Source organism: Empidonax traillii, unplaced genomic scaffold (assembly GCF_003031625.1).
Source record: "Empidonax traillii isolate 1590-97213 ecotype Southwest subspecies unplaced genomic scaffold, ASM303162v1 scaffold100:size1405979, whole genome shotgun sequence".
NCBI classification, from domain to species: Eukaryota; Metazoa; Chordata; class Aves; order Passeriformes; family Tyrannidae; genus Empidonax; species Empidonax traillii.
This window is the reverse complement of record NW_020955293.1, coordinates 1090909-1117889: the sequence shown is the minus strand read 5'-3', so window position 1 is coordinate 1117889 and position 26981 is coordinate 1090909. Positions and strand designations below refer to the sequence as shown.

The 26981-nt window shown below is 36.6% G+C and overlaps 1 protein-coding gene across 1 annotated transcript in view; it reads right to left on the bottom strand.

Moving 5' to 3' along the window:
* The window catches only part of LAMA1 (laminin subunit alpha 1), a 100491-nt gene that overhangs the window by 23482 nt on the left and 50028 nt on the right, over positions 1 to 26981 (bottom strand). The window contains exons 15-40 of the mRNA XM_027882066.1: positions 26737 to 26848; positions 25727 to 25837; positions 25198 to 25325; positions 24506 to 24592; positions 24056 to 24267; positions 23462 to 23568; positions 22313 to 22493; positions 20939 to 21075; positions 18137 to 18373; positions 16950 to 17093; positions 16403 to 16582; positions 15599 to 15784; positions 14666 to 14793; positions 13669 to 13789; positions 13395 to 13532; positions 11843 to 11964; positions 10854 to 10940; positions 10412 to 10605; positions 9322 to 9464; positions 6602 to 6700; positions 5512 to 5623; positions 5183 to 5345; positions 2693 to 2903; positions 2342 to 2458; positions 2091 to 2254; positions 1081 to 1219 (exon numbers count right to left, since the gene is read on the bottom strand). Of these exons, the coding sequence (XP_027737867.1) occupies positions 1081 to 1219; positions 2091 to 2254; positions 2342 to 2458; positions 2693 to 2903; positions 5183 to 5345; positions 5512 to 5623; positions 6602 to 6700; positions 9322 to 9464; positions 10412 to 10605; positions 10854 to 10940; positions 11843 to 11964; positions 13395 to 13532; positions 13669 to 13789; positions 14666 to 14793; positions 15599 to 15784; positions 16403 to 16582; positions 16950 to 17093; positions 18137 to 18373; positions 20939 to 21075; positions 22313 to 22493; positions 23462 to 23568; positions 24056 to 24267; positions 24506 to 24592; positions 25198 to 25325; positions 25727 to 25837; positions 26737 to 26848 (3760 nt within the window). The remainder of the gene's footprint in view (positions 1 to 1080; positions 1220 to 2090; positions 2255 to 2341; positions 2459 to 2692; positions 2904 to 5182; positions 5346 to 5511; positions 5624 to 6601; positions 6701 to 9321; positions 9465 to 10411; positions 10606 to 10853; positions 10941 to 11842; positions 11965 to 13394; positions 13533 to 13668; positions 13790 to 14665; positions 14794 to 15598; positions 15785 to 16402; positions 16583 to 16949; positions 17094 to 18136; positions 18374 to 20938; positions 21076 to 22312; positions 22494 to 23461; positions 23569 to 24055; positions 24268 to 24505; positions 24593 to 25197; positions 25326 to 25726; positions 25838 to 26736; positions 26849 to 26981) is intronic.

The following is a 26981-nucleotide window of genomic DNA, read 5'->3' as shown; positions in this document are numbered from 1 at the left end:
TATAAAATCAATTATAAAAAATACAAGTTGCAATCATTTATTCAAAAATGTAACACTGAATCTCTTTGCAAGTTATTAAAAAAAGACAACTATGAAACAAAATCTATGAGTAATTCTAGTTTCAGGCCACATTCAAAATTTCCAACATTGAGCACTTTAAAGTGAGATATTTCAAAATCCCAGCCTTGAAAGTGTTCTTCTAATCCATTTTTCCAACCAAAAAAAATCTGAGAAAATACCTTGAAGGATTCATGCTGTACAAAGCTTTAATAAAACAGAGCACTATATAATAGCATATCCAAAAAACAATGTTGACTATTTTGATCACTATCATGTAAATGCATTGTCATATATTTGTTTCTGCAGGTATAATGTGCATGACACTTGTAAAATACAGCACATTCCTTCCTTAGGTTTGCAATAAGGAAAAGCAAAAAGAGGTATAATGGGGGAAATAGAATAATATGAAAGTAAGAAGATCAGACTGGAAACTGGTCAGGTCTTTTTAATCTACTCTTTCAAAAGCAATCGGATAATCTTTCAAGGAAGAGGGATGGTAGATGAGACAGAAACATGCATTTGATTATGAAACATTGTCAACTAAGCAAAAAAGTTGTGATCGAGAATACCCAGAAAGAAATGGAAGAGGGACAGGTCAGCTAAGGAGATGGCTGAATAATTCCAAAGGTGGAAGGGAGTACTAGAGGTTTGGGAACTCAAGTTGGAGTTCCCAAAGGAATGCATTCCCACAGGAATGCATGTCAGATGACTGATATAAACCGTCACAGAATTAAATCCAGTACAGCTAGTCATGCATTATACATTAAAAAGAAAACAAACAAAAAAAAGGTAAATGAGGAAGAGAGAATAGACAGATAAACAGAACTTTGTGGTACCATTACAGCTTTGGAGTATGGGTTCAGGATACAGCATATACTAGTTGGTAGGACAGGCTGCCACAAGAAGGACATGCCTCCATCAAGAAGAATCAAGTTTCAGCAAGTGCAAAAACAATGAGAAGAAATATTCCAAAATAATAAAGTGAAATATGTACATTAAAATACTAATATTGATACTTACTAAATCCAAGGGGCCATTCATGACTCTAGATGCATCATCTGCTAAACTCTCTGTTCTTTCAATCACACTTCTAACACTGGAGTGAGTGTAGATAGCAGCAGTTGTGTTCAGAGTCATATTTCTTACTTTAGAGAGGCCACTAAGTAGACAATTGACAAGTAATTCTGTTTTCAATCAAACATTGAGTTCCATGTCTTCAACTAAAACATGCACATCTTTCCAGAATACATGCACATTTTTCCAGAATGATGCATTCTGAAAAAAACGAGCACACCTTGCCCGATGTTTCTTCTGAAAGCTTTACTGTTATAAATTTTTCTCTATTTAATTTACGTTGCTGTAGTGAAGTGTTGCTCAGTGCTACTCAGAGCAAAATTTTATGTTCTCAAACTTAAAAATATGTCAGTTTTCCAGTGTGATATAATTTAACTTTTAGTTGACTTTAAGACAAAACAGCAAGCATCCTATAAGGATTCCTGGGATAGAAAATTAATTTCCATTGAATTAACTGCAATGACTTAGCAACTTCCGTGTTCTAGAAGTGCATTTGAGTGGACTTGCAACCCACTCATTTCTGCAAAATGCTTTGAAAGCAACAATAACAGAGGTACAGTAAGAATAGCTTCTTGACGAGATTCAGAGAAATATTGTCAAGAAGTTTTCACACACAGACCAAAGGCTTTTCAAGTTGTACCAGGATATACTCACTGGGCATTTAATAATTCACTAGTTACTGCACAAGTCAGCCACAAAATATGCAAGACTGATCAACCATCCTTCATACCATTTAACAAAGCTACACTGCATTAAACCTAGAAAGCACTTGAAATGAAATGAGGAATAGAAATTGTTCATAGAACAAACTGGATTGGAAGAAACCTTTCAAGATAACCCAGTAAAACTTCCCTGCCATGGGCAGGGAATTTATTTGGTGGATTAAGCTACTACCTATTTAATATAAATGTGACATAACGTAAATATCATTATTCCATAATTCTTGAGTTAATCACCTCTCCAGTGCATCTGCAAGTCTTTGGAACTGGGTGGCATGGTCCTCAGCTCTGTATACCAGGTCAAGGACTCCTCTCACAGACATCTGCATCACCAGCTCATCCACATGATGCCGCAGTTTGCTGCTCCATAGGACTAACCCATCCTGGTGTACTTCTAGGTTCTGCAAAACAAAATGTTTCCTCTTTCTTTTTTTCACTATCAAAATACACCTGAGAGTCAAAGAGGATGTTAAAACTTAAGGACTTACAGATGTTGAGTTCTTTACATCCTGGGCAAGAGCAGCAGCAGCGTTCACTAGGACCTTCCCTTCTTTAATGTGCATGGTCGCAACTTCTTCACCTTCTTTTATACTTAGCTTTTTGTCCTGTAGCATAAATCAAGTGTTTTATAGTAGTCTGTACAGTCAGCTAGTGCAGATGAGTTCACATAACACATAATATTTTGGTTTTCATGCAAGGGCTTGGTTTCCTTTGAGGTTTTAAGGTGTCGTACATATTAAAATGCTTAAATATGTTTAAAAAAAAATCAAAAAGTACCTTTTAAACACAATCTCATATTTGATTTTTCTTATGCAACAATACTGACTATCCAGTCTTACATTTAACTCTGCCAGGTTGCTAGAGATAAGAGGAAACAAGCGATTGGTCTCATTGATGTTCACGAGCGCCTCATTCACCAGGTCCTGGGCATCTTGAAGTCTCCTGTTGTGCTTTGCCAAGAGCTGGCTTGCATCCATTTTCAGTTCAGCAAGTTCCTGCTGGGGTTTAAGATACTCTTTCTGAACCTGGATCAGCAAGCTTTCTGCAGCTCTGACAAAGAAAGGAATCAGAAATTAAACGGGAAAGGAGAAACTTAGGCATGGATTTCTTGAAGAGAAAATGGAGACATGAAATTAATTTAAATGCATCTTCTTACAAAAGTCTACAATTTCTTTTCTACAATAGCATACATACACATGGTATCTTAGTTATTCATCTTTCTACACAACTAGATAGTTGGCTGGGGGAGAGGACAGTAATACAGTTCAAAAATTTTGTATGTGACGATTAGAGCGGAAAGGGGTTAGTATAAATCACATTTGCTTGGTCTTAAATTGGGACATCCCCCACATTAAAATCTCTGTGAAACTTTCCTCTAGGCCTGCTCTTTATCCTAATTGTAGTGATTCATATTTTGAATGTAAGATCAAAACATCAGATACAAGAATTGACACTGGAAAGAAACAAGTAACCAAAACTGAAAGACATATATCCAAGACTCCAGGAAAAATTTAAATATCAAATAAAAATGAATAGTCTCATATAAAATGAACACTGAAATGAGCAATCTCTGCACTTTAAATTGGTAACAGAGATTATCTGGCAAATATTAAATCCCCCCAAATTTGTCAATTGTTAATTGCTTCAGCTGTTCTATTTGGGAATATTTGTATCTCCATTTGAACACTTTCCAGTATTGAAAGAAGTGAACTGAAAATGAACCTGAAAGTCTAATCCTTTGTTTCTCTTAATTTCAGCACATATGCTGAACACTGCAATTCCTATAATGATACTTTTACATAAATGTTTGTCCCTTTTAATCTGACTGCAAATCACATAGAACTTTAGCCAGAGGAAAAGAAACCTAGTTTATTTCAGTTATACACAGCAAAACACTTCCCATCTTTCTTATTGAACAGCAGATGTGCATTTGCATGTACTTCCTAAAAACTAATAATTCAGAGTCCTTGCAATCAGAAGCCATAGCCTTAAAAAAGTTACAAGATTTAAAGTATTTTACATGATAGTAATGCCTTCTGTTTCAGCATAGAGTAAAAAGGTTATATATTCCAAACTGTCTCAGGACTTTGCCTCATATGGCAAATGTGTGGAGACCTCAGTTACAAATGTTGCCTAAAGTAACACATCACAAACTCAGTCCACTGCGAGTCGTGTGGTAACTTCTGCTTCCTGAAATATGGATCAGCAAGCTGTTTATTTAAGTGACTTTTGAATTTACAGATGCATTGCATGAGAAATTCTGCAGAGCAAACAACCTTATATAACGTTAACTCTTCTCCCATCTGTCAAATGAGAGGACTTTCAGAAATTTTAAAAGATCCTATAATTGAAAAAGTTAATTTACAAACACCTTGTATAACAGCTTAAAAACTGATGTTGAAAGTCGCAACAGGACATTTTGAGACATAAATCACACATTTCTAGTCCATTTTCATGTCTATTTAGGTTCTATACAATTCTATATTCAGCACAAGAGTCTGCCGAACAAAATGAGACATGCCAGCAGCACAGATAGTCTACCCTGCTTAATCCAAAGCACTTCATAAAGAAAAGTCATATTTTCAGAAATATTCCACTTGGGTCAATATGTTCTTCTTTGCAAGAAGCAGCTGTGCATCCAGAATACTTTAAACCTTTGTTCCCTGAAGCCAGTGTTAACATTCCTACAGTTTTTGGTGTCCTGTGGCATTACTCAGTTATTTCTGAAACCAAAACAAAATTTTTGCTGACTCTTTGGATCAGTAAATTTTTAATCTTGCCAAGTCCAGCAATAAGCACCGATAATTAACAAAAAGCCATTTCAAATGGGGACAAATCCAGACAACTGAATACAATCCTAAACAGTGGCTCAGAATGCTTAATCACATGCCTTGGTTTCATTTGCATATCCATGTGATGCGTATTACAGTAGCAATAAATCATCATGCCCTTCAGGAGGTCTGACATGTCCTGGGCTTGCAATTGACTGAGATAGTTTTATGATGTCTCCCAGCCAAACTCAACAAGGGCATGTATATTAGGGCCAGATCTTAAACAAACTGAAACCAGCGAGTCTTTTCACTTATCCAAAGGGCATTTTGTATCCCATCCAAATGAACAGGCTTTACCCATGTTAGTATCCCATGAGATGATCAAATATCATCAAATCATGTAACTCCAAACTCAAAGTTCATATAGCTCCACCTGGGCTAACTATCCAACACACTACCACTTATTATGGAAAAATGTTTCTCCAGATATTTCTTCAAAAAGCAGAGTTGAACAGAACAAACAGATGTGAAATGAAGTTTTCAGTAGAACAGGCTTACCTTAGGATTCTGGTAGCATTATGGTGCCGTTGAACAAAATCTTTCTTGCGCAATGCATCCAAAAGGGCAGCAATATCATCCTGTAGTTTCTGAGATGTAGCATTTGAGAGCGGGAGATTCAGGCCAAGTGTTTCATTTAGAGACATTGCAACTTCAGCAAGTACTAAGTAGGAGAGTAAACAATTTATCATACCATTAAAAAAAAAGAACATATGTGAATCCCCTGTACAAACTGCAGCACTTTCCATGTAAATAGTTCTTTTAGAGTTGCAAAGGAAATATCCTTCTAAATTTTGTAAAGAAGTGGAAATGTGTTAAAAACAGAATACCTTTGATGGTGGTATGTACTGTGTCAATATAGCCAGTCAGTTCTTGACTTTTATTCCTGGTTCTCTGAGTCATTGTGTTAAGGTGCCAAGCCTTTTTCAAAAATCTAGTCGTCTAGAATAAAATCAGAGATAATCTTGGACAGTTCTCCTAAAATACTAATTAAATCATGACACTTCTGTATGGGTTTTATACTTTTTTTCCCAATATGACAATGCTTAGCGAGAGTAAACAATGCTTTTAGATAAAGCAGATCTAGCTGATTCATAAATCTATGATGCCTCCATGCTTGCTGATGCCTTAATTATATTTAAAGTTACAGAGGCTGAGATCAGTGAAGAATTGAGTTATCAACCATTTTCAAAATCAATAAGCTAATAGTTACCAAAGCCATTTCTTTAAGTAAGTAAATATTACATAACTTTTTAGCTACAACTTATGTTTCTTAAGAAAATCACTGTTATGTATATATCACTATTAACAGTAACAGCACTGTCAGTGGAAGCACATAGTTATATTCTGTATACACAGACAGAAAATTATAGGAACACGTGGTCAGCAAATGAGACCTAATGGCTGAAGTACTGCTGTCAATTTTGTACCTACAATTATTCTTCTGTTAAAACTGAATGAAGAATACAGAGGTTGTCTACTTCTCCTGCAGTTTTTCAACAGATTTATTTCTGCCGAGATAATTTAAAACACAGTACTACAGGTATCAAGGACTTTTTGGTGAATACTGAGCTATGACATAATTTTGAACAACCTCCATGTGTTAAAACCCATGAGAAAATAGTACGTCACTTTCTCCAGTTTTAGGACCTTAAATGATCACAAAAAAGTACAAAAAGCTTGTGAACTTTAACAGAAACCAGGTAAATCTCCTCTGTAGTATCATAAACCACCTGTAGCTTGCAGAAGAATTTCACAGAACTCCCCTCTTCGGGAAGACTACAGAATGGGCTGAATTCTTTCACTGAACTCCACAGATTTAAAATAATTTCTAAACAGCTCTCTAGCACTAATCTACCATGCTATGAAATCTCAAATGATCTCTCCAGAAAGGCTAAGAATAAAGAAGCCAGCACCTACCTCTTCATGCAGCTGATCAATTCCTTCTGATAAACTCAGAAGACTTTCTTTTGCTGTAGCTAACGAGTAAGATGGATTTGCTCTAGGAACTATAGAACTCTATAAGAAACAAGAAGGAACAGTTCACTGTAATTTGAAGACTTGGGTGTGTGTCCCGAGAAGTACTGGGAAGAAAATAGCTATGCATGCTATTTAGATTATTTATATGTTTAAAAGGACTGATTTGCAGAGCACATAAAATGACAGAAAATAATTACATAAACACAGTTCATGCAACACAGTGTATCATTTCTTTAAATAAAGAAACAAGAATCCAGTCATGTCATATTTTCAATTATTTCAAGTAAAAAGGAAGGAAGCAGCATTTCTGCTTTCCCAATTCTCAATTTCACCACAGTATGAGCTGCCAAGTAAGTTACTTTGACAAGTTCCAAGGCCCATCAAATTACAAGTTTCCAACCAGTCCCATAGCTACTACTGTTTTGGCAGCTGGTCTTATCAAAACAGCTGCATTTAAGGTGTATCCATGAGGATGACCCTGGAGATCAGCCCTGTGCATACCTTCGTCAATGAGGGAGATAATTAGCCTGTATTTGGCTTCAAGGTCACCTCAAAACTGCCCTATAAGGCAATAAATTGGCCATTGTACCCAAGTCTATAATATTTGATACAGTCAAGGCCTGCAACAGAATAACACTTCTCTAAAGCTGCAGAGAAACTTAAAGCATCTCTCACATAGAGAACAAGTCTAGGAAAGGTTATTTTTAGATTTCAGATGTTTCAGAGCCAATCATCGTAAATACCATAGTTAAGTATAATTTTGTCCATGTTTTTAAAGGAGTAATACAAGGGTATTCAACAGCCTTGTGTCAAATGCAAATTTCAAAATCTTTGCCTCAGCATGAAGGAAGAACAAGTGACAGAGAAAGCTGAAGCAAAAGCTGTCTCCTGGAATAAAGGACTGCGAGTTTCTTCAAAAGCCTAGTTCCAAAAACCAGAAATGGACAGCAATCAAGGCTAAGTCTACCAGGAGGAGTAAAGCAGGAGGCCTTAACTAAGAAAAACAAAACTACTGAAGAAATCCTGATTTGGTGACCTTTTCGTCACTGAAAGACCCATACCTAAGATATAGAAAAGCAGAAAAACTCAAGTTCCTGAACTACCAGCATGATGCAGACACAATAGGGTGCAGGGAACAGCCCTCCAGGGAAGATCTGCAATTCACAGAAGTAAACTTGGGTACAAGGTAAAAGGTAAGGTAATCTTTAATTAGCCAGAAAAAGTGGAAAACCTGCTTCCAAAGAGAGAAAAATTACATGGTTATAAACTTACCCCCAAGATAAGCTGTTTAGAAAACACTATATAAACAAAATTACATGATAGTTACAAGATGTTTTATATCACTTTTAGCACCCCACTTCCAAGAAAGTAACAGCTGGTTTTGATTTGATTTTAATATAAAAAATGTATGTACTAAAGGAGAAACTTAAACTGCCTTTAATTTTACATAAAATTTGACTTTGTTTTGCAATTAAACTGCTAAACAAAAGCTACATATTGAATAATGTATCCAAGTTCAAGAAGATGGCACTCCTATACAAATACAAACCAACTAAAGAAAGCAAGTCAATTGTATCCTTGAAGTATTACAATAATTCAGTACGTTTATGCCTTCAGACATAAAGGAAGGGAAGTATAACAAGCTTTAAAATTAGAAGGGTAGTAACTAAAACTAAAGGATAAGAGTATCTCTGTTGAAGCATAAACATGTAATTTAATCAAGTTTGCCTTCAAATACTGTAATTATTAACATCATGAAGTACACTGACTGGAATTCATTCTGCTTACATCTTAAATAGAAGAAACTATAAATCAAAACCTTGATTTGCTGAATTTGGCAGCACAAAAAGGCTCACATTATTTTGATTTTGGTGTGATATTGTGAAATACAAAAAAGATACCTTGATTCTGACTCAGAGCTTGCCTGCTTGACTATTGCTCAGAAGACTCTTATCAATAAATGTTCCTATTTTAGTGGTCATAAAGTAGGGAGGATCCTGTTTATCTCTGCCTTTGTGCAGAGACCACATGAACTTAATCCTCAGCAACAATAAATGACCTTCTAGAATCACTAAATGCGGTATTTCCTGCTTTGTTTAAGGGGGAGAGGAGCTGAAGGGATGTTTGCTCCAAGCAGCCTGGAAGTGTCCAACACTGAAACCTCCTACCTGACTTTAGTTTCCTGAGATGAGGATAGAGTAAGGCATTTCGATTACCACACCGTCAAGAAGGAAGTAAATTACTGCATTCTGAGCCCCCTGGATACTAATCTATGCCTTGGCAGCTCTTTTGGCCAAAGAGACCAAAAAGGGAGAAGACTTGGCCTGATGTTTCTATTCCACTGCTGAAAATTAATCCCCTTTGCTGGGCCAGATTTAAGAATGAACATAATCCAGGTGAAGCACATACATATAGCACGTTCAGTAATCATATTACCGATTGAAAAATATATTAACTCATTTATTTAAATGTTAGTGCTACAAATGAAAAGAAGCTAATTCAGCCAGCAAACACAATGGCCTTAATCAGGTATCACATATACACATATTTAAGCAATGAACTTCAAGAGGGCTTCTATTAAATTGCCAGCACACGAGTGGCTGTAATTTTTGTTTTAAAGGTGTGACTTAGTATTTCTGCTATTTGCATGTTCATTTTACCTTCAGATGTTTTGTTGCATTCTCCAACTCTGATAATATCCCATAGGGCACACGGGCAATACCAGTGAGGTTCACTGAAAGTATGGCCTCGTTGAGATCATCCAAGCTGTTTAACAAAACTCCTGTGCAGTTGTCATCACACGCTAAATAAACAATTTTAAGAGAAGGAAGAAGTATTAGTATTAAAATGAAGCCATTTTGATTTAGACAGTATGAGTCTTCACCATTTGAGTTAAAGATGATAAGGTAAAATAATTCTGAGCACACAGATCTGTAGTCTTGCCCTCCCCTTCCTGTCCAAGAGTGAACTTAAACTAAACATATTCTCCTTAGTTTAGCACATATTAAAGCCTTATTGGTCCAGCTACCTATTGAGCTACTTGTTGCATTATAAACTTATTTACCTATTTAGCTATTTTACTATAAATTAAGATTGAAGTTACTGACACTCACTCAAACAGGAACACATGAAATTCAATCCTACAGTGCTGTTATTTTATTTATTCCCTGTATTTTTTTTCATCTATACAAAGTAAAATCTGAGTTCTAAATCACAATTCATTGTAAAAGCAGATTACTGTACTACATGTGTCTTTCTGCTATTTACTCTCTTATAAGGCATTTCAAGACCAATTACTGGTGGAATATGACTAATTATTGATGGGGAATGCCAATAAACCTATAATCCAAAAGTATTATTACAGCAAGCTCACATCCAAAGGGTCAATGACATAGGAATTCAACATTTTCTAATAAATATAGGTATTCTACAACCAGCAAAAAAGTCTTAAAATTATCTTTCCAAAACTTGTCTGTAACACTAAATAAGCCATTTTAAGGATTAACTGCTTGACTGATGTTATGATCTCTACTGCAGTTTCCTCTGTGTTCACAGAATGGCTAAGGTTGGACACCTTGTCCAAACCCCTCTGTTTTAGAGCAATATAAAGTTGTTAAGACTTCTTTCCTTCATAAAAAGAGTAGGGCATGACATCATAAAAACATTCAAGGAGAATAATCATGTGCACATAAATATCACTGGAGTAGACCAAAGTCCTTTGGGAAAGAAAACAATTCAAAAAGCACCTACAAACACACTCGTCGTCCACAAGAAGATGCCTTGGTTCACACTCCTCACACAGCTGTCCTGTCACTCCTGGCTTACAGAGGCACTGGCCAGTTGCAGGGTCACAATTATTATGAACAGAGCCACCTGGATTGCACTGACATGGATGGCAGCTGCCACCAGGGAGCTGAGGGTCACCATAATAGCCAAGGGAGCACCTACACAGGAAGGAACGGGACACTGAACATCAGGGGATATTCATCACAAAATTAGAAGTTACACTTATCTTTAAGAATCACTAACAGGTTTTTTTAATAGTAGCTCAACAGTAACTAACAAATAATTTTAGGTCCATTCATATACCTATCTTTGAACACTGAATAATCCATTCTGAGTGCAAATATGCAAAAAACCACTCAGACTGTCCTTGGGAGTTGGGGATAAATGGGGACTTCGTATAACTCACCTTTCACAGTATTGTCCTTCATATCCTGGAAGACAAGCATCACAGTGGTAATCCTGAACACCTTTCAGGACACAAGTGGGACTAAAACTGGAGGAAAGATAAACAAATACATGCTCACACATAAATAAAAGACCATACAAAGACAGGTAACACCTTAAGCCACGGGCTAAATACTGTAAGCAACAGCATCTTCTGCTCAATCTGATGCAGTGCTCTAGAATTTTACTTTAAATGATTTGTATTAAGTTTGCTTTACCAGTGGGACCTTATTACAGAATAACATGCTAAAGCACCTTATGGCCTTCTTTTTAAAAGGTAAGACAATGAAAAATGGATGCTGCACGATATGTATCAACTGAGGTTTGCATGAGAACATCAGAGTTCCCAAACTCTCATTCTGACTCAGTCATACAAAACCAAACAACAAATATGCTTTTCAAGCTTCTGAAGTTAAAAACAGCCTACACAGCATTTTGATTTTCAAAATGCAAAGTTAACTGTTCCTCTACCAAACAGATGTATAAATTTCAGACAAAAGAGTACTTGTTCTTCCCCTAGGACTGATCTCATGAAAAGTTCCTGCATTGACAGAAGATGGCCTGAATCTTTCTAAATACAAAAGCATTGTTCTTTGAATGAAGAAAGAGATCCACATTTGAAATTAAACAATGTCAGAGCAACTTACTCCATTATGTATAAAACAGTCTATGTGGCTGATTTACTCTTAGAGAAAAAAAATTACTCTTCTATCTGTTAATCTTTTTATTTTAAAACTTCAGAGTTACCACTAGCTGTGAACAACTCAGAATGCTAGCTCCAATTACTAAATAAAATAGGTATCTTTCAAATGTCTAAAACTTAAGGACAAATAATAGTAACTAACTCGTATTGTCATAGTGTGAGAGGAGTAGAGGAGTAGGAGCTTGGACATTCGACACAAGAAATACAGAACAGTAAAATGTACTTCGGATTTAGCAAGTTTTGGTTACCTAACAGGGTTGGCTCTGGGACAGGCACAAAGAGAGCAGTCACTGACAGATCCAGTCACTTTTCCATAGTAGCCTGGGGCACAAGCACTACAGTAGTCACCAACTGTGTTATCTCTGCAGTTCTGATGCACAAAATGGAATTCAGTTTAAAACAACAACAAACAGGAGTAACCTTATCTTCCCCCCAGTCAATACATGTATACAGTTTCCAACAATCATCTCTAAACATTACTACCCATTGGTCAGCATTCACTGAGTGGAGGAACCTTTTATGCAAAAATAAACAGAATGCCAGCATCTTTTCTCTTATATGAATCCCCTTCAGGCACACTGACCTAATTTCCACTCAAAATTTCCATTAGGTTTTATATATTTCTGCTTCTATTAATCTAATTCAGGCCAGGACATCATAGTACAAAACAAAAAGTCCTAAAAAGACACACCCCAAAACAAACAAAAAAACCCCAAACCAAACAAACCCCCCAAACCAACCAACCAACAAACAAATAACAACAAAAGAACCTAATGGGAAAATTAAACAGAATGCATGGATGAAAAATACAAGTTTAAATATTTCAGCAAATGCATCTCAATGCCATAAACCAAGGACTGTCCACACTCAGGATCCACAGACACTACATTTAATTTGTCAAGAGTATTGATCAATAACCAGTGCTATTAATACTAAAACATTAAATTCGTATTATAAACATAATTTAACTGACTAGTCCACCAAGTGAATAAAAATAATTTTCTGCTTCTTTTTTCTTTTCACTTTTTTTTTTTACTTCATATACTTGCTAGTGTGTATTTTAGAGGTTAGTTGACAACAATAAACAGCAGCAATGCAGCCTCCTACTGCATGGGAGCAGAAGTCAGAGGTGAAACCCAGCTTTTTTGCCTACAGTGTCCAGGTAGTAATCTCAACACAAATAGGTGACTTGCTACCCCTGAAATAAGAAGCTGAGAGGAAGAATGGTGAGTATTCACTAGTGTGAGAGACCTATGCATTTCTTTCCAATCTTTGGGATAAAATGAGAAAGTGAGCAAGTTAACTTAGCTGAGGCATATTTTTACAATACTTTAGTCTCTGAGTGATAAAAAAAGCCTCATCTAAAGCTGTCCAGAGAATTATCTTCCTGAAAGACAAAGAATTTGCCTTTGACTTACTCTGTGCTATGGTATGGCTTACTGCTTCCTTTACTTCCTTTTTTTTTTGTGTGACTAAGTAGACTTTGTTGACAAGCCCAAAAAGTCTCATAGAAAAACAGATAAACTGAAGTGATACACAAGTAATTTAAAAAGTAAAACTGAAACTAAAATAATTAATGATTTTGAGTATGTTAGTGCCCCAAAACCTTGATACTTTTACTGAATGCACCATAAGGGAAACAATACTAAGATTTTGCATTTTTTTGGAGTTGGGTGGTGGTGGGGAAATGTACTTTAACCAAATAGTAAAGCCACATACTTCTCCCAGAATCTCCTTCCATAGTTACTGCTATTGTATACTCAGGTCAAATTAATAGAAAAATGTATAAAATGTTCATACCAAACACTTTCCGGTTTCAGGATCACAGGTTTCACTGTGGTTGTTGCACTGACACGGCACACAAGGTGCCATCAGAGTGTGAGGCTCTTTTACACTGAGCTCTGTATGCCTTGCCCTGTAGTATCCTGAAGCACAGCTCTAGGTGTAATGGAAGTAAAATAAAATTTTTAAAAAATTATCGCAGCTATCAACAGTTACAAACAATTCTAAAAGACATTTAAGTAATTTTTTTTTATTATCTCAGACATACAAAAAGGATTCAAGGATTCTGTACCTGACAGGACAATCCAGTATAACCAGCAGGACACCTACACTGCTCTACAAGATGAGCTCTAGCTCTGCCTAGATGCATTTCTTCAAACTTGACTGCAATTTCCATTGAGACATTTGCAATTCTACAAGATACATGCAGAAGAGAGCATGAACGTCTAAAGAATCTCTAACAACAAAAACAAGATTCAAAAACACTTTCATGTTTCAAGGTCAGGGTTACCATACATGATCTTCTATAACCCCATTTTTCCCATGCAAATACCTCAAAAGCTGAAGATTCTTTACCTATTTATGAGATTTCAGGAGCTACAACAAATACATCAGAAGTCATTCAAAGCAATATAGATTGATTCCTATTGGTCTGCAAAACTTGCCAAACCCACCCTGTAAGAGCATGCATTTTTAACTCAAAAATATTAGACAACTACATTTGGTTTGTCTCACACATTTTTGGATAGACCTAACAAAAAGACAGTAGAGGGCATTAGTTCCGTTTAAAAGGGTAATAAAATGCTACCATTCTGAGGTGGGAATGTCTTACTACCACTGCCTAGAGTGCAGAAAACTAGGAGGTACCTAAACAGGAGGTACCTAAATTGGTACAAGAACTCAAGAGACGATATGCTTAAATTAAAAAAAAAAAAATTCAATACCCATAAAAATATATATATTTTATATGGGTGGTTTTATATATATATATATCACCCATCCTGCAGAACACTGCATCAGCCTGTGCTTCTTTATGCCCTTTGCTATCAAAGTAAGTAGCAGAGACATTTAATGTTTCACAGAAAGAATTAAAGAGGAATTCTACTGCCATTAAGGGTCATGAATGTTTTCTTATCAGAGGAAGAACAAAAGTCATAAATAGGAAACTGGAAGTTTCTCTATTTTGAGTTAAATCTTTACATTACAGCTCAGTTGGGACTATGTGTAGGTTAAATTAAAGTAAATGTAATTACAATACAATAAATAAATGCAATCAGAGATTGCTTCACCTGCTTTGCTGTAAACCTTGGCCATAAGCTGCCTTGATAAGGATGTATTCAACATTGCTTAGCACAGACATGAAGTCAGAACGCGAGACAGGCTCATCAGACACAGAATTAAAATACTTCCAAGAATCCTAGGGAAACATAACACATATTATTAAAACCATGAGTATTCAATCTTACTTCAAGTCATGCTCTGTTCCTCCTTACGTGTGCTTTCAGAAACACAGTCACAGTGACTATGTCAAAACTCTAAGTCCCAGAAAATCCAAAACTCCACGTTTGCTCCACGTTAGAATAAAACATGGTTTTATATAATTTCTACTTACTTCCCTGTGCTCAACTTCCATGACTATTTTCTACAGTGAAGCAGTTTAGGCCTGAATGGCACAGCCTTTTCTGGATGGATCTGGAGAACTCACACAGCCAGAAGATCAGGACTTCACAGTACTCATTTCAGGGGTAGTTAAAAAAAAGCTGCTGTAACTGCATCCTGTGAAGTGTCAAGAGAAACTAGACCTCCCCTTAGCCCCAGTCAGCAGAGATTCCCAGAAATCATAGGAGGTCATTATCTCTTCTGAAATTGCCTGGTGAGCACTGCTGCAAATTACTGCTCCTGCTAGGCTAGGGTTCATATGGTGCTATATGCTGTATCTTGGCTGTAAGTGTAACCTACAGGCTAAAAAATTATGAGACTGGCCAAGAGGGACAATACCTGTCTGCCAGCCATTTATCACCAAAATCTGAGCTGCTTTAGCATAATATTCCTGGCCATTTTTAACTCCTCAAATAGATGCATTTTAATCCAAGCACTCTACTTACTCAGCCTATTTGAAATCAGTTACGCATTTGTCAAAGTATTTTCTTTAACACATAGAGCTTTTCTGTGAAAGTTGATAGAAGAAAGGTAAGTATTTTTACACGAATGTTTTGGCTTACCTCCTTCATTTCTACTTCCTTGTCAGTTCTTACTCCATTTTCTGGAGAAGGGATGTCTACATATATGACCAACTTGCTGGTATGACCTCCTTTCATTAGAATCTGTGGCTCAAAATTTGATGTTCCAAAGCCATCCAAAGCATAAAAAGCAACGGTATATCTCAGCTTCCCTCCATAGGCCATGAGCTGTGTGAATAAAAAAATTATTACTCTTATTTATTCTAAGGTTAGAGTTACTAGTTGAAAATACTTTAATATTACCTGTAGACTGGAAAACTGCCAGGTCGTTGAAAAACTGGCAATAAAACATGAAAATTCACTTAAACTCAGCACTTTTTGCACCAAGGTTAAATGCGTATTTCTGAAAAGCAGTCTTAGTTTCTTCTTCCGGACCCTTCAAGGTGTGCACTCAATTTTTATTTAATTCCTAAGCAATACAGATTTCATGATCTATATACTTATTCTAGCATCAAGGTTAAAAACACTTTCAGGTTTTTACAGTGAAACTGAGTATACCACTGTTTCCCCCTCCTAGGATCTCTGAAGAGTAACATGGTAATTAAATATGGGTGTTACCAATTTACAGGGTCAAGAAAAATCTCATTAGGTAAGACTAATGTAAACATATTGTTTGTGCTTGCTATAAATAAGTTCAGTCACTAAATATTTATAGTATTATGACCTATAAGAATAGAACTAACATAAAAAAAGATTATCAAGATAAAGCGACTATTATATAGTGAAGGTCTAGTAAGACAATAAAGAAGTCATCTACAAAGCATTTGAGTTATTTATTGTTCTTACCTGATCTCCCTGAAACTGCTCTGGTAACTTCCAGTAAAACGTTTCTGTATTCAAGTATTTTCTGACTATGGCAGCATCCAGTAAAATATCAGGAAATTGTGAAAATACTCCTTCCACTGTTCCAGTCAGGTTACTTTGAGCTACTGCATGCAGAATGGACTGATCTGGAGTTAAGGTTATCTGCAACACAAAGAGCAAACAAATCATCCAACAGAAATATTCTACCTCATTGTAATATACTGTTTAAAGGTTTAGATGATTTGAAACAGTCAACAGTCCATCTTGGAGTAATGCCCAACAGAAACAACTGGAAACATGTTTGATATTTACTTTTCTAAGAAGTGAAGAGTGAAACAGAAGGTTTTAGAAATAGGACTGTGACCATTTGCCATTTGCTTTCTTTTCTGTTCTGACATATGCCTCTGTAAACGAGTCAACTACCTTCAGCCCGATTCATTAAATGCACACAACTTTTGGCACACCAGTGTGGTACCTAATTTGAGGATAACACCAAACTGTGTCTGTGTATTTATGCCACCTTACTCACAGGAATTCTCACATGATCTTCTAGTTCTGAACAAAGTCTGGACATCCCAAAACAGAAGCATGGAGTACATCCTAGTGCATTGTTAGCAGACAGAGCAAAACTTCCAGGTTTACACTCACTGCATTGTAGACCGAATACATTTTCCTGAAGGAAATTAAAAACAACAACAACCATAACAATACACTCATATTACTTCACTAGTTAAATGAAAGATGGTTATTTTTGGAAGAAAAATTAGTTGCTATTTATTGTACCTATTCTGTTTTACTATGCGGCACATTATTTTTTCCAATATTTTCCTATGCTTATTAGGAAACAAAAAAAAAAAAACCTGACCATGGAACATTCAAGCTAAACTCATATTTGAATTTCTATCAAAATTTAGCAGCTATAAATTTCAATTCAAGACAGAATCTCCCCTCAAACCCTCATCTGGAGCTCTCAAAGCCAAAGAAATTACTCAGTATGAACAGGAATCAGGGGCCCTATTCCAAGATTTTTGCTCTCAATCCCCAGCTGGTAAACTGACCTTGAAAAAACACCCAAAACTACAGTTGGCATCCACTGGCACCTTTAACCAGATATTGGAGAGACACTTATGAAGGTATACATTTGTTGTCTTGAATTAAGTTTTCTATCTCTCAATCTTTCAAGAACAGACTTCCACCTTTTCAGAAAAATCTATATAATCTGTGTGTTTAATGTTTCCCTCTTTGTATACAAGAATGTCAATTCAGATTTCACTATTAGCAATACATGTTGAGTTATTCTTAAGCACTAACTTTGGTTATAGCATAAGAAACAAATTTATAACTTGCAGTATAAACATATCTTAAAACCCCACTGATATTCTCAAATTTGTATCTTTTGGTTTCTTCCTATAATTATATTTCAAATTTTCAGAAAAGGAGGTTAAATCATCTGAATCAATATGCTGTTCGAAACCTAATAAAATCAAATGTGTATGAGAAGAAAAATTTCATTATATTTAATTTTTTTCCTAAAACACGTTTACCAATGGCACAGAAAATCCTTTAACGGGGATTTAGGTGTACTCATAAACATCTCGAAGAATGGATGCACGTTGCCTTTTGAAGCCCTTTCAGCCCTATAGTTTCCATGAATTCAATGCAATAAATGTCCAGAAACCCCAATGCTACCCCAGAAGGGTCTGAATAGTTCAGTACCTTGCAAGTACAGATGCCAGTTTCTTCTTCACAACCACAAAGTCCTTCAGTGTCATCGCACGTCTCCGCTTTGGTTCCACTCAAATCACAGTCACAGGCAACACAGTCTGGGTAGTCCCTGTAGCCTAATGCACACCTGGAACAGTCTTGTCCTCCAAATTCAGTTTTGCACTGGCATTGACCTGTCAATACATTACACTGGAGACTGGTTGAACCAGTGTTGCTACAGTTGCAAGCCTTAGATGAAAAGAAGAAATATTCATAAATAGCAGATCTTTAAAAATCATTTTTTTACAACAGAAGCAGCACAGTAAATTTAGAGTGCCCCTTAAAACCCAAGGTTTATCAATAATTACTATACAATAATAAAAGGAAAGAACTTCCACAGAGAAATGAGGTTGTTTGGTTTGTATTTTAACAAAGAACTGCATTTCCAGTAAACAGTAGACGACAAAAATTATAAGCTTTGTTGACTCCCAAATAGGGATTGGGAATCAAAAGAGTTAGACGAACCTGTTCCAGAAAACAAACAAACAAAAAAAATCCAAAATGCTTTATTTACAGTACTATTGAGCGCAGCAAGTAAATTACAATGTTATATAAATGACGAATGAAAGAAATCTGTAAGTACCATCATTTTATAAATACAACAGAAAGGAAAATCATTCTTTTAAAGTTTCAAGCAGCATTAATAAGGTCTACATCTTGCTTAAGCTTCATTTACTATTTGATGAGGAAACAAGAATCCCACTGCATCCAAAGTTGGAAGCTCAGCATGCAGTGCAGCTCAGGACTAAAGGAATAGTGTTTACTGGTAGAGTATGTCCTTCATTATGCACTCACTGTTATTATAAACATGCAAACTGGATGTACTTAATTTGTCATTCTTCTTTGAAGCAGACTGGATTAATCTTCAGTCTTAATTTCATATCTCTGGTTACCTAACAAGTCCAATTTTGATCTGTGGTTACTTCTAATAGTGCAGGCAAAAAATGCATTCCATCTATCATCATATGATTGTGAGCACTTTTCATGACTTGTTTTTCTTCATCATCTCTCTTTGAGATGACAAGCCTTTACCTTGTAAAACCCTCTACACCCAGACCCACAAAATCTATTAGCATTACTATCTATCCTTAAGTATACTTCACAAGTTTGCTGCTCACCAATTAACACTCTTTGTATTGAGCAGTTTTTTGTGATAAAACAAATTGACAACTTTGGCTCCTAGATGCCAGTAAAGGTCTACAGCTCTAAAAAATCAAACCCTATTTTAAGAATCATAATAGTAATAATTTACATGTACTTCAATCTTTATCTCTATGTGATGAAGATAAATAAGGACTCTAAGGTACAATGCACTGTGGGGCAGCAATCCTTGAAAAGGACTGTAAGCAAAACAGTGACTTCAGCTCTGTTCCATCACTGCATGCAGAAATGGATGTTGCATATCAAGAAAACCACATGAAACAGAGCCAAATGAAGTGTCCACTTAGGCAGCCTGTATTGCAAAAACAGACTCCCTGTGTTGCTGACAGTACCTCCCCCATTTCATCCACGTAGGGAGCATGCAAAGAGTCTCTCCAGGGTTTGCCAGAAGACATTGTTCCAGATCTTAACCTACCCCAGCTGACCGTGCAGCACAGGGGAGCTTCTGTTGGGGACTGTTATGTGAAGATCACTCTATACTTCATTGCGTCAAGAAAGTAACTAAAATACCTTAGAGTATTCATATTAATTACTGTGATGCTGTAACCGAAAGGTTACAGCAACTTAGCAAAATCGATCAATTATATATTTAATTACACTTGATCATTGACAAGTGCTGTGGAATCACCCTATGAAAGGGAAATGCACAAGGACCAGCACATAGTATTTGCAGTACATTGGGTAAGAATGACAGTAGCTGGTAGCTAACAAAGCAGTGGTTTAAAGACCAGTTGCCAAGTAAGTTGCTATAAATCACTAAGACAATTAACTCTGAAGACTTACTACTTTATCATCCTTACTCTAAAAAATTAAAGAGAGAAAAAAGATAACAACTTGGCTGACATTTAAATGCTTACTGCATATAATGACAGACTTTGTCAAGTTGATTGTATTTGTGGTTTCCCCATTGAAATTACCCATCATATTCATGTAATTCTGAGGCTTTTAAAAATCTCAATATTTATATTAACAAAGACTGGCCAAATGCCATATCTGTCAGGAATTTACTGCATGAACCTAACTGAATAAATGGTTGCTGTTCCTCGGATCTGCACTGACTTGGCATTTTACTGCCTAATCATTAGGATTAAGCTGAGATAATGGAAGCTACCATTGTTCCATTCATGAACCATTAACTATATTATACTATTGTAATTACAAATATTCGGAAAAAAACACCAGCAGTAACTTTCAAATTAAGCTGGATTTCATTGTTCTAAAATACATAGTATCATCCCTTCTTGATTTGCCCAGAAACTATGTTCCCAATTGCCAATTGTTGCTATTAATCTGGTTTAGTACCACTATTGAAACAATTAAAAGTTAGAATATGCACTTCACAATTTTTATGTGCAGTATATACCTATCCAAAATTAGCATTCTGACCAGTATTTTCAAAGACAGCTTTCTTAGAAGGTTCCTCAATAAACACTCTGCACTCTGTTGTTTTGTTGGTTTTCAGTTTTTGTTCTAATGTGAGCATGTTGCACTTTGAGACAGAGAATAAAAAACATGATTCTCAAAACAAGAGCCCAATTCTGTAAAGGAAGAATTTAATTTAACAGCCATGGCTTTTCATCCAGCCTACCATACCTTGCAGCCAAGTTTAGGAGAGAGTCCCCAGTGATTTTCTTCACAGAGTTCACATTTTTGTCCCTGAGTGTGAGGGGGACAAATGCATTGGCCAGAATCAGCATTACAGTTGTTCTGAGTATGGGCACAGTCACAGGCTGCAAGAGAAACAGAACCAAATTATATAACTTCACCCTTGCTTTAGCTACAGAGAAAAAACTGCAAGACCACCGATAGTCTTATTTTTCTTAATTATGCAGTACAGTTTGCCCATTTCACTAGGAACCCCTTGCCATCCCTGATCACTGAGAAACAAATTATGACAAAAGTGACATTTCATTTTTTTACTGGAAGCCGATTATTGCTTCTTTACTTGGCCTATTTCACGTTTTAAAAAGCAATGCTGCATTTCCATGGGGGAAATCAACAGAGCTAAACAAAATTATTGTGGAGAAGAGTAAATCTGTAGGAAAACAATTCTATTATAGAAGGTATAAAACTCATCAGGAGAAAAGATTAACCTCAGGAATTGCTTATGGAATAATAGGGAAGGATAACTTTTAATTACAACTAATAACTGCAGGAAACACTTGTCTATTTAAGAAATGCAGTACTATTCCACCTAAAAACCAGAAGTTTGGAAACGTAGTTTTATTGTTTTAAAACATTTACAGAACTTCAGATACTGGAATCGTTAAAGGTACCTAAGGGATCTTTGATTCTTAGTAAAGACACAGTACATGGGTTTCAGAACATAATCCCATAACACAATCTCACTGTATATTCCATTTTACTGTACTATTTGAGGTATGAACCAACTGTTTCTGTCTGGTTGGAGAAATGGTAGGCATTCCTTTATCTATACTGTGTTGAAAAGGTATCTTATTGGCATGATAAATTAGTTTTTGATGGCATGTTCTCCCTTTGTATAAACACTTTCTTTCCTATCATGACTACAGGTTGTACGCACCCAGGTGATGATGGGAAAACAGAATCAATAACATCTTATCAAAGGATGTAACATATACTTAAGAACTGAAAGAAAAAATAAAAATCTTTAAGAGTAGTGGCTCTTCATTTTTACAGTTGCAGAAAAAAAAAGGTTTTATTCCCTCTTTTGGACTAAAGGATTTTGTAGAAGACACAAAGGAGCTATTGAGCATGCGATATTTCTCTCATGCACCCTTTGAGTTATTTCATAGTCATCACCTTTTACAAGGAACCATATGATAAGCAAAGAAATGTTTTGTTCCCTAGCTTAGTCAAAGTATCAATAGACCTTTCTACAGATTCTTCCATACAGTCATCGAAACAACTGACCTTTGCCAGAGTTCAACATACATTGCTGAAAGAAATTCCATACACACTCTAAAAAGATTATGGATTAGAGCTTACGTGTGCAGCCACCATCCTGGAATGCATAAAAGCCGTGAGCACAACGATCACACTTTTCTCCAGCCACTCCTGGTACGCAGTGACATTGCCCCTGATGATTGCAGTCCTCAGAGACTGAGCCAAATTGACTGCAGTTGCAGGGAATGCAGCCAAGCCCAGTAAGCAGGCCATAATAACCATTCTGTTGGACAAGAAATAAATAGATTTGAGCTATGATTCATAAATTTTTGAAAAAAACACAATATACACTCTTGTTTTCTCTTCTTTACTTTCCATGATGTCTGACCTGCATGAATATTGGTCAGCACTGTGTGCCTGCTGCGGGAAGACTCCCTGGCCTTACCTCTTCACTGTTCCCAGCTATATGCAAGTATATCATATACACTCAGGTGAAAAGCTGAACACTGAAATTTTCTTGTGGTCCTCTACTCTCACGAATAAGACACTGTGATTTGAAGTCTGATGTTAATTTAAAGACTTGCATGAGATGAGGGTGGGCTGGGCTGATCATGCACAGCTATCAGTGACTATCAATGAAAGCCTCGAACAGAGCTGGTCAGTGACCTATGATACATGAGGATTGAAAATCATTCAGCTGGGCTGGCACAAGGGCAGTAACTGGGCACAGGTTTCCTGCTCTGGTCCTTGATGCAGTTTTACACTTAGCATGGCTGAGAAACTGCTATTTTATATCACTAGCAAATATCTACTTGTTCTTAGAACAGTCCTGCCTTTTAGCTGAATCCCTTTCTGGCATTCAGCCATAATATATTTATTATCACCAACTACATTTCTTCAGATATTCCCACTCAGACTTCATTTTACAGAAGCACAGCCCTAAGATCCCTTCAGGTTTGTTATAATTTTTCCATTTGATTTTTGGTAAGCCAATGTGACTGCACCCTGAACAGCCCTAAGCAGAAGGGTGCTCAGTCAACTACATAGCTTCACATCCGCAAACAGCATATGCAGAGCAATTTGCAACTGCAAAGGCCGGTCCAGACAAACTTTGGTGTCTCCTCCACCAACAGGTCCCCTCTCCCTTGAATATGCTTCTTGCTATGTCTCTTTATCTGCTTGAATCAATATCTATAGACAGAGGAAGACAAGATTCACATGTGTATATCAGCAATAGATAAATATGCTTACCAAGCATTTATCACATCTTTCTCCAATCACATTTGATTTACAGGAACAGACACCTGTCTCATGTTGACAAATACTTGAAAGAGAACCATTCACATGGCATGCACAGGCTTCAGACAAAAGAAACAAACCAAAAAAATTATTCATGTGTATCTATATACATTCATTACTATACAGAATTCCAAATTTGGTATACATTGTGCTTCACCTGTTTATATCCAACAGATGCTAATATACACTAATACCTGTGCATTTGGGCTAAAAGAAAAAAAACCAAACATCTCTGAATGGCTACATTTGAGAAGTTTGTTTCTTGCAGCCCTATATGTGACATTCAGAAGTAGGAAATGTGTACAGAACATCACTGGAGGGACAGTGAGCCTTAAAGTTCCAGGGATATCAAGTGTCAGACCCCAGCGTAATACATTTTCCTTCCTCAGCCTAATCCAACACCATAGTTTTCAACCTGCACTTGCCAACTTACAATTTGAATATTAAGTCTTTCAGTAAAGGTGCATACTGGCCCATCCATCTTCCTACATGTACACACATTTTTGTGTTCTTTAAATTTTAAGAGTAATAATAATAACAGCTTACCACGACAGTTTTTGTCGGTCACTGCATCCCCATAATACCCATCAGCACACTTTTCACAGTGGTGACCTGCTGTATTCCCCAGACATTTCAGGCACTGTCCTGTGAAGGTATCACAGTGGCCATCTTCTTCAGGGTTTACATTCCCATTGCATTCACAAGGAGCACATGATTGTCCAGGCATGAGCGGATTTCCATAGTAACCATTAGCACACCTGCATGAGAGTTTAAAAACTTTATCAGTTGGAGTGTAGTCATATTATAACACTCTTCCCACTAAATGGAGTGTTTCCTTTAAAATTTTAAGCTAGAGCGTCTCTGTATTAGAATGAAAGACAAAATAGAAAGGAAAATTTTATTAGGAATGTTTTGTACATGTGGTATGAACATTTCAAGGCAAGATGCACAGTTAGTGATGGTAATTACATAGATATTTTACCCAAAGCTACATACCTTTCACATTGAGAACCAGTATAGCCTGGAAGACAGTTGTCACAGACAATTCCACCTTCTTCACTCAGCTGGCAAGTAGGACTGAAACTATCAACAATATTTATGCCAGTCGGTATCAATACACAGAATCACAAGATTTCTACAAACATTCAATCTCCACCCTTCAAGTCCATGCACCTATCCATATGAGCATGTAATTGCAACGTTTTCTAGTTTAACATCAATGTTTTAAACATTACAATATGTCAAAATAAGGAATGATTTTCAAAAGCTCTTTTTGAATTTTATTTTTCTTTTCATGGAAGATTTTAAAAGTTCCAAAAAACTTGGCTCTTATTCTAGTAAATCTGTACAATTTCTGCATTGAGTTCCTCTTTTTCACATGCAACACTTCTGCCCTTCTACTCTTTTCTGAAACAACACAAAACATAACCCTGATCTTGCTGCCAGGTTCAAGGATAGGTTGAATTATTACTTTCAACCACCATACACAAATTGCACCAGTTCGCTCAGCCTCTCTTAGCCTGGTCTGTACATTTGTGGACCTGGAAAAAACAATGTTTCTGTGAGATATAATCAGCTCATGGAGTTAAAAAAGCCCTTTTCTCTCTCCTTCAGATTTCATGACCTTTTGCTTTATCTCATCTTCTTTTGCTGAAGATGCAAAGGACAGTCTCACATAAGCAGCTTACTTGTTTGCAGCAAAACTGAGAGGACATGCACAGGGCTGGCAGTCCTCAGATGTTCCCTGGGATGGACTTCCATAGAAGCCAGGCAAGCACTTATCACAGAAAGGCCCTGTCGTGTTGTGTTGGCAAGCCTGTGAGACATGGAAAAAATCTTCCTGTATTTTCTCTTGATGGTTTTTCAGCCCCTGAGGGATTCCTACAGCAGTCTGCATGCAGTATAACAAGCCATGAAGAACAGCACAGAACTTTGAAAACAAGTGTTTGATTCTTTTTTTCTGAGTTGTAACAGCAAATCTCAATTATTTTTTCCTAAACTTAGAAGATACTTTACACTATGAAACCAGCCACATTACTTATACAAATACTTAAATATATTCTACATATCGAACACATTTGCAGTGAAAAACTATAAACACTTGGTACCCACAGGCTGAAATTTACGTAAATTGTAAATTTGTCTCCCACAGTCAAAATGCTCTCCTAATTCCTAAACAGAAGCTTAAAATACAAAACACTTTGAAGGGTGACTTACAAAGCAAACACCGTGAATATCACACTCAGTTGCATGCCCATTGCACTTGCAGGGTTGACAAATACCTCCAAAGAGTATTCCATCCACACGGTAGAACCCAGGGAGACAGGACTGAAAAGAAATTAGGGGAAAAAAGCAGTAGCTTTATCTGCATTGAAAGTACACATCAAAACATTTTCAAAGAGTGCACTTCTGACCACCCACCATCTAACCCATTCACATTGTGGTGACTGAATGCTCTTTCAACTCTATTAATGTCACTGTAGCTCTTTTCTGGTGGTTGTTTTTTACTTGCACTGAATAAAGGGGATGAGAATTAACTTCATAAAACTTTGGTTCAGCTCTTTGTCCCCTGGAGGCACGAAAGTTTTGTGCACTTTAATACGTGAAGTTCTTTATTATGGGACAAGATAAAAACCAGATGTTTTACCTTGTCTACAGAATCACTAACAATGCTATGGCACAGGGCTTAGTACTAAAATTATTTGTCAAAATAATTCCTGCTATTCTGCAGATGGGGCTGTGCCTCTCTAATCTTCTATTCACTGATATACAAGACACCACATTGCTCAACGCATTTGACCCTTGTGGTTTCTTCCAAAAGCTAGCTTTCCTCCCCGCTGAGGTTCCTTATTGCCCCCATAAACTTAATGACACGTAACAGAAATAAACTGTACATGATTCAGGTCCATAAAAAGTTCTATTAATGAGTAAGGTAAGCTCAAAAAAGCTTCACAGAGCTTTCACAGCTGATCCCTCTGCAACACTGATGTTCCGAAGTGCATCATCATCTTTTAGTGCTACCAGAAAGAATCAAGAAATATGTTTAAAATCCCATGTAGTGTACCTGAAAGAAAATACCTCCAGCATTGTGTAAAGTATAGTAAGCAGCAATTCACCACAGAACATATACTTTTATGGCAGTATAATTAAAGGCAGCTTGCCTTTAAAACTTTGATCCTTTTTGATAGGAGATAATTTTGCATACACAAAACACTGCAAGAGGTTACCTCACATGATATTCCTGTATAACCTTGAGGACATTCACAGAATTCCACATCTGGTGCTGAAGAAAGATCTATAACATTTGCACTTGCAGTATCCAGGGTCACAGAGTCCAGCCTAGGATCAAGCAGGAAAATATCTCATCATTTGTTCCCCCAAATTGGATTTCAAACAGGAGTTTGCTTCTAGGGAGGGTAACACCACTGAGTGCTGATCCCTGGCAGGGACAGCTGAGGAACAGGCACAAATC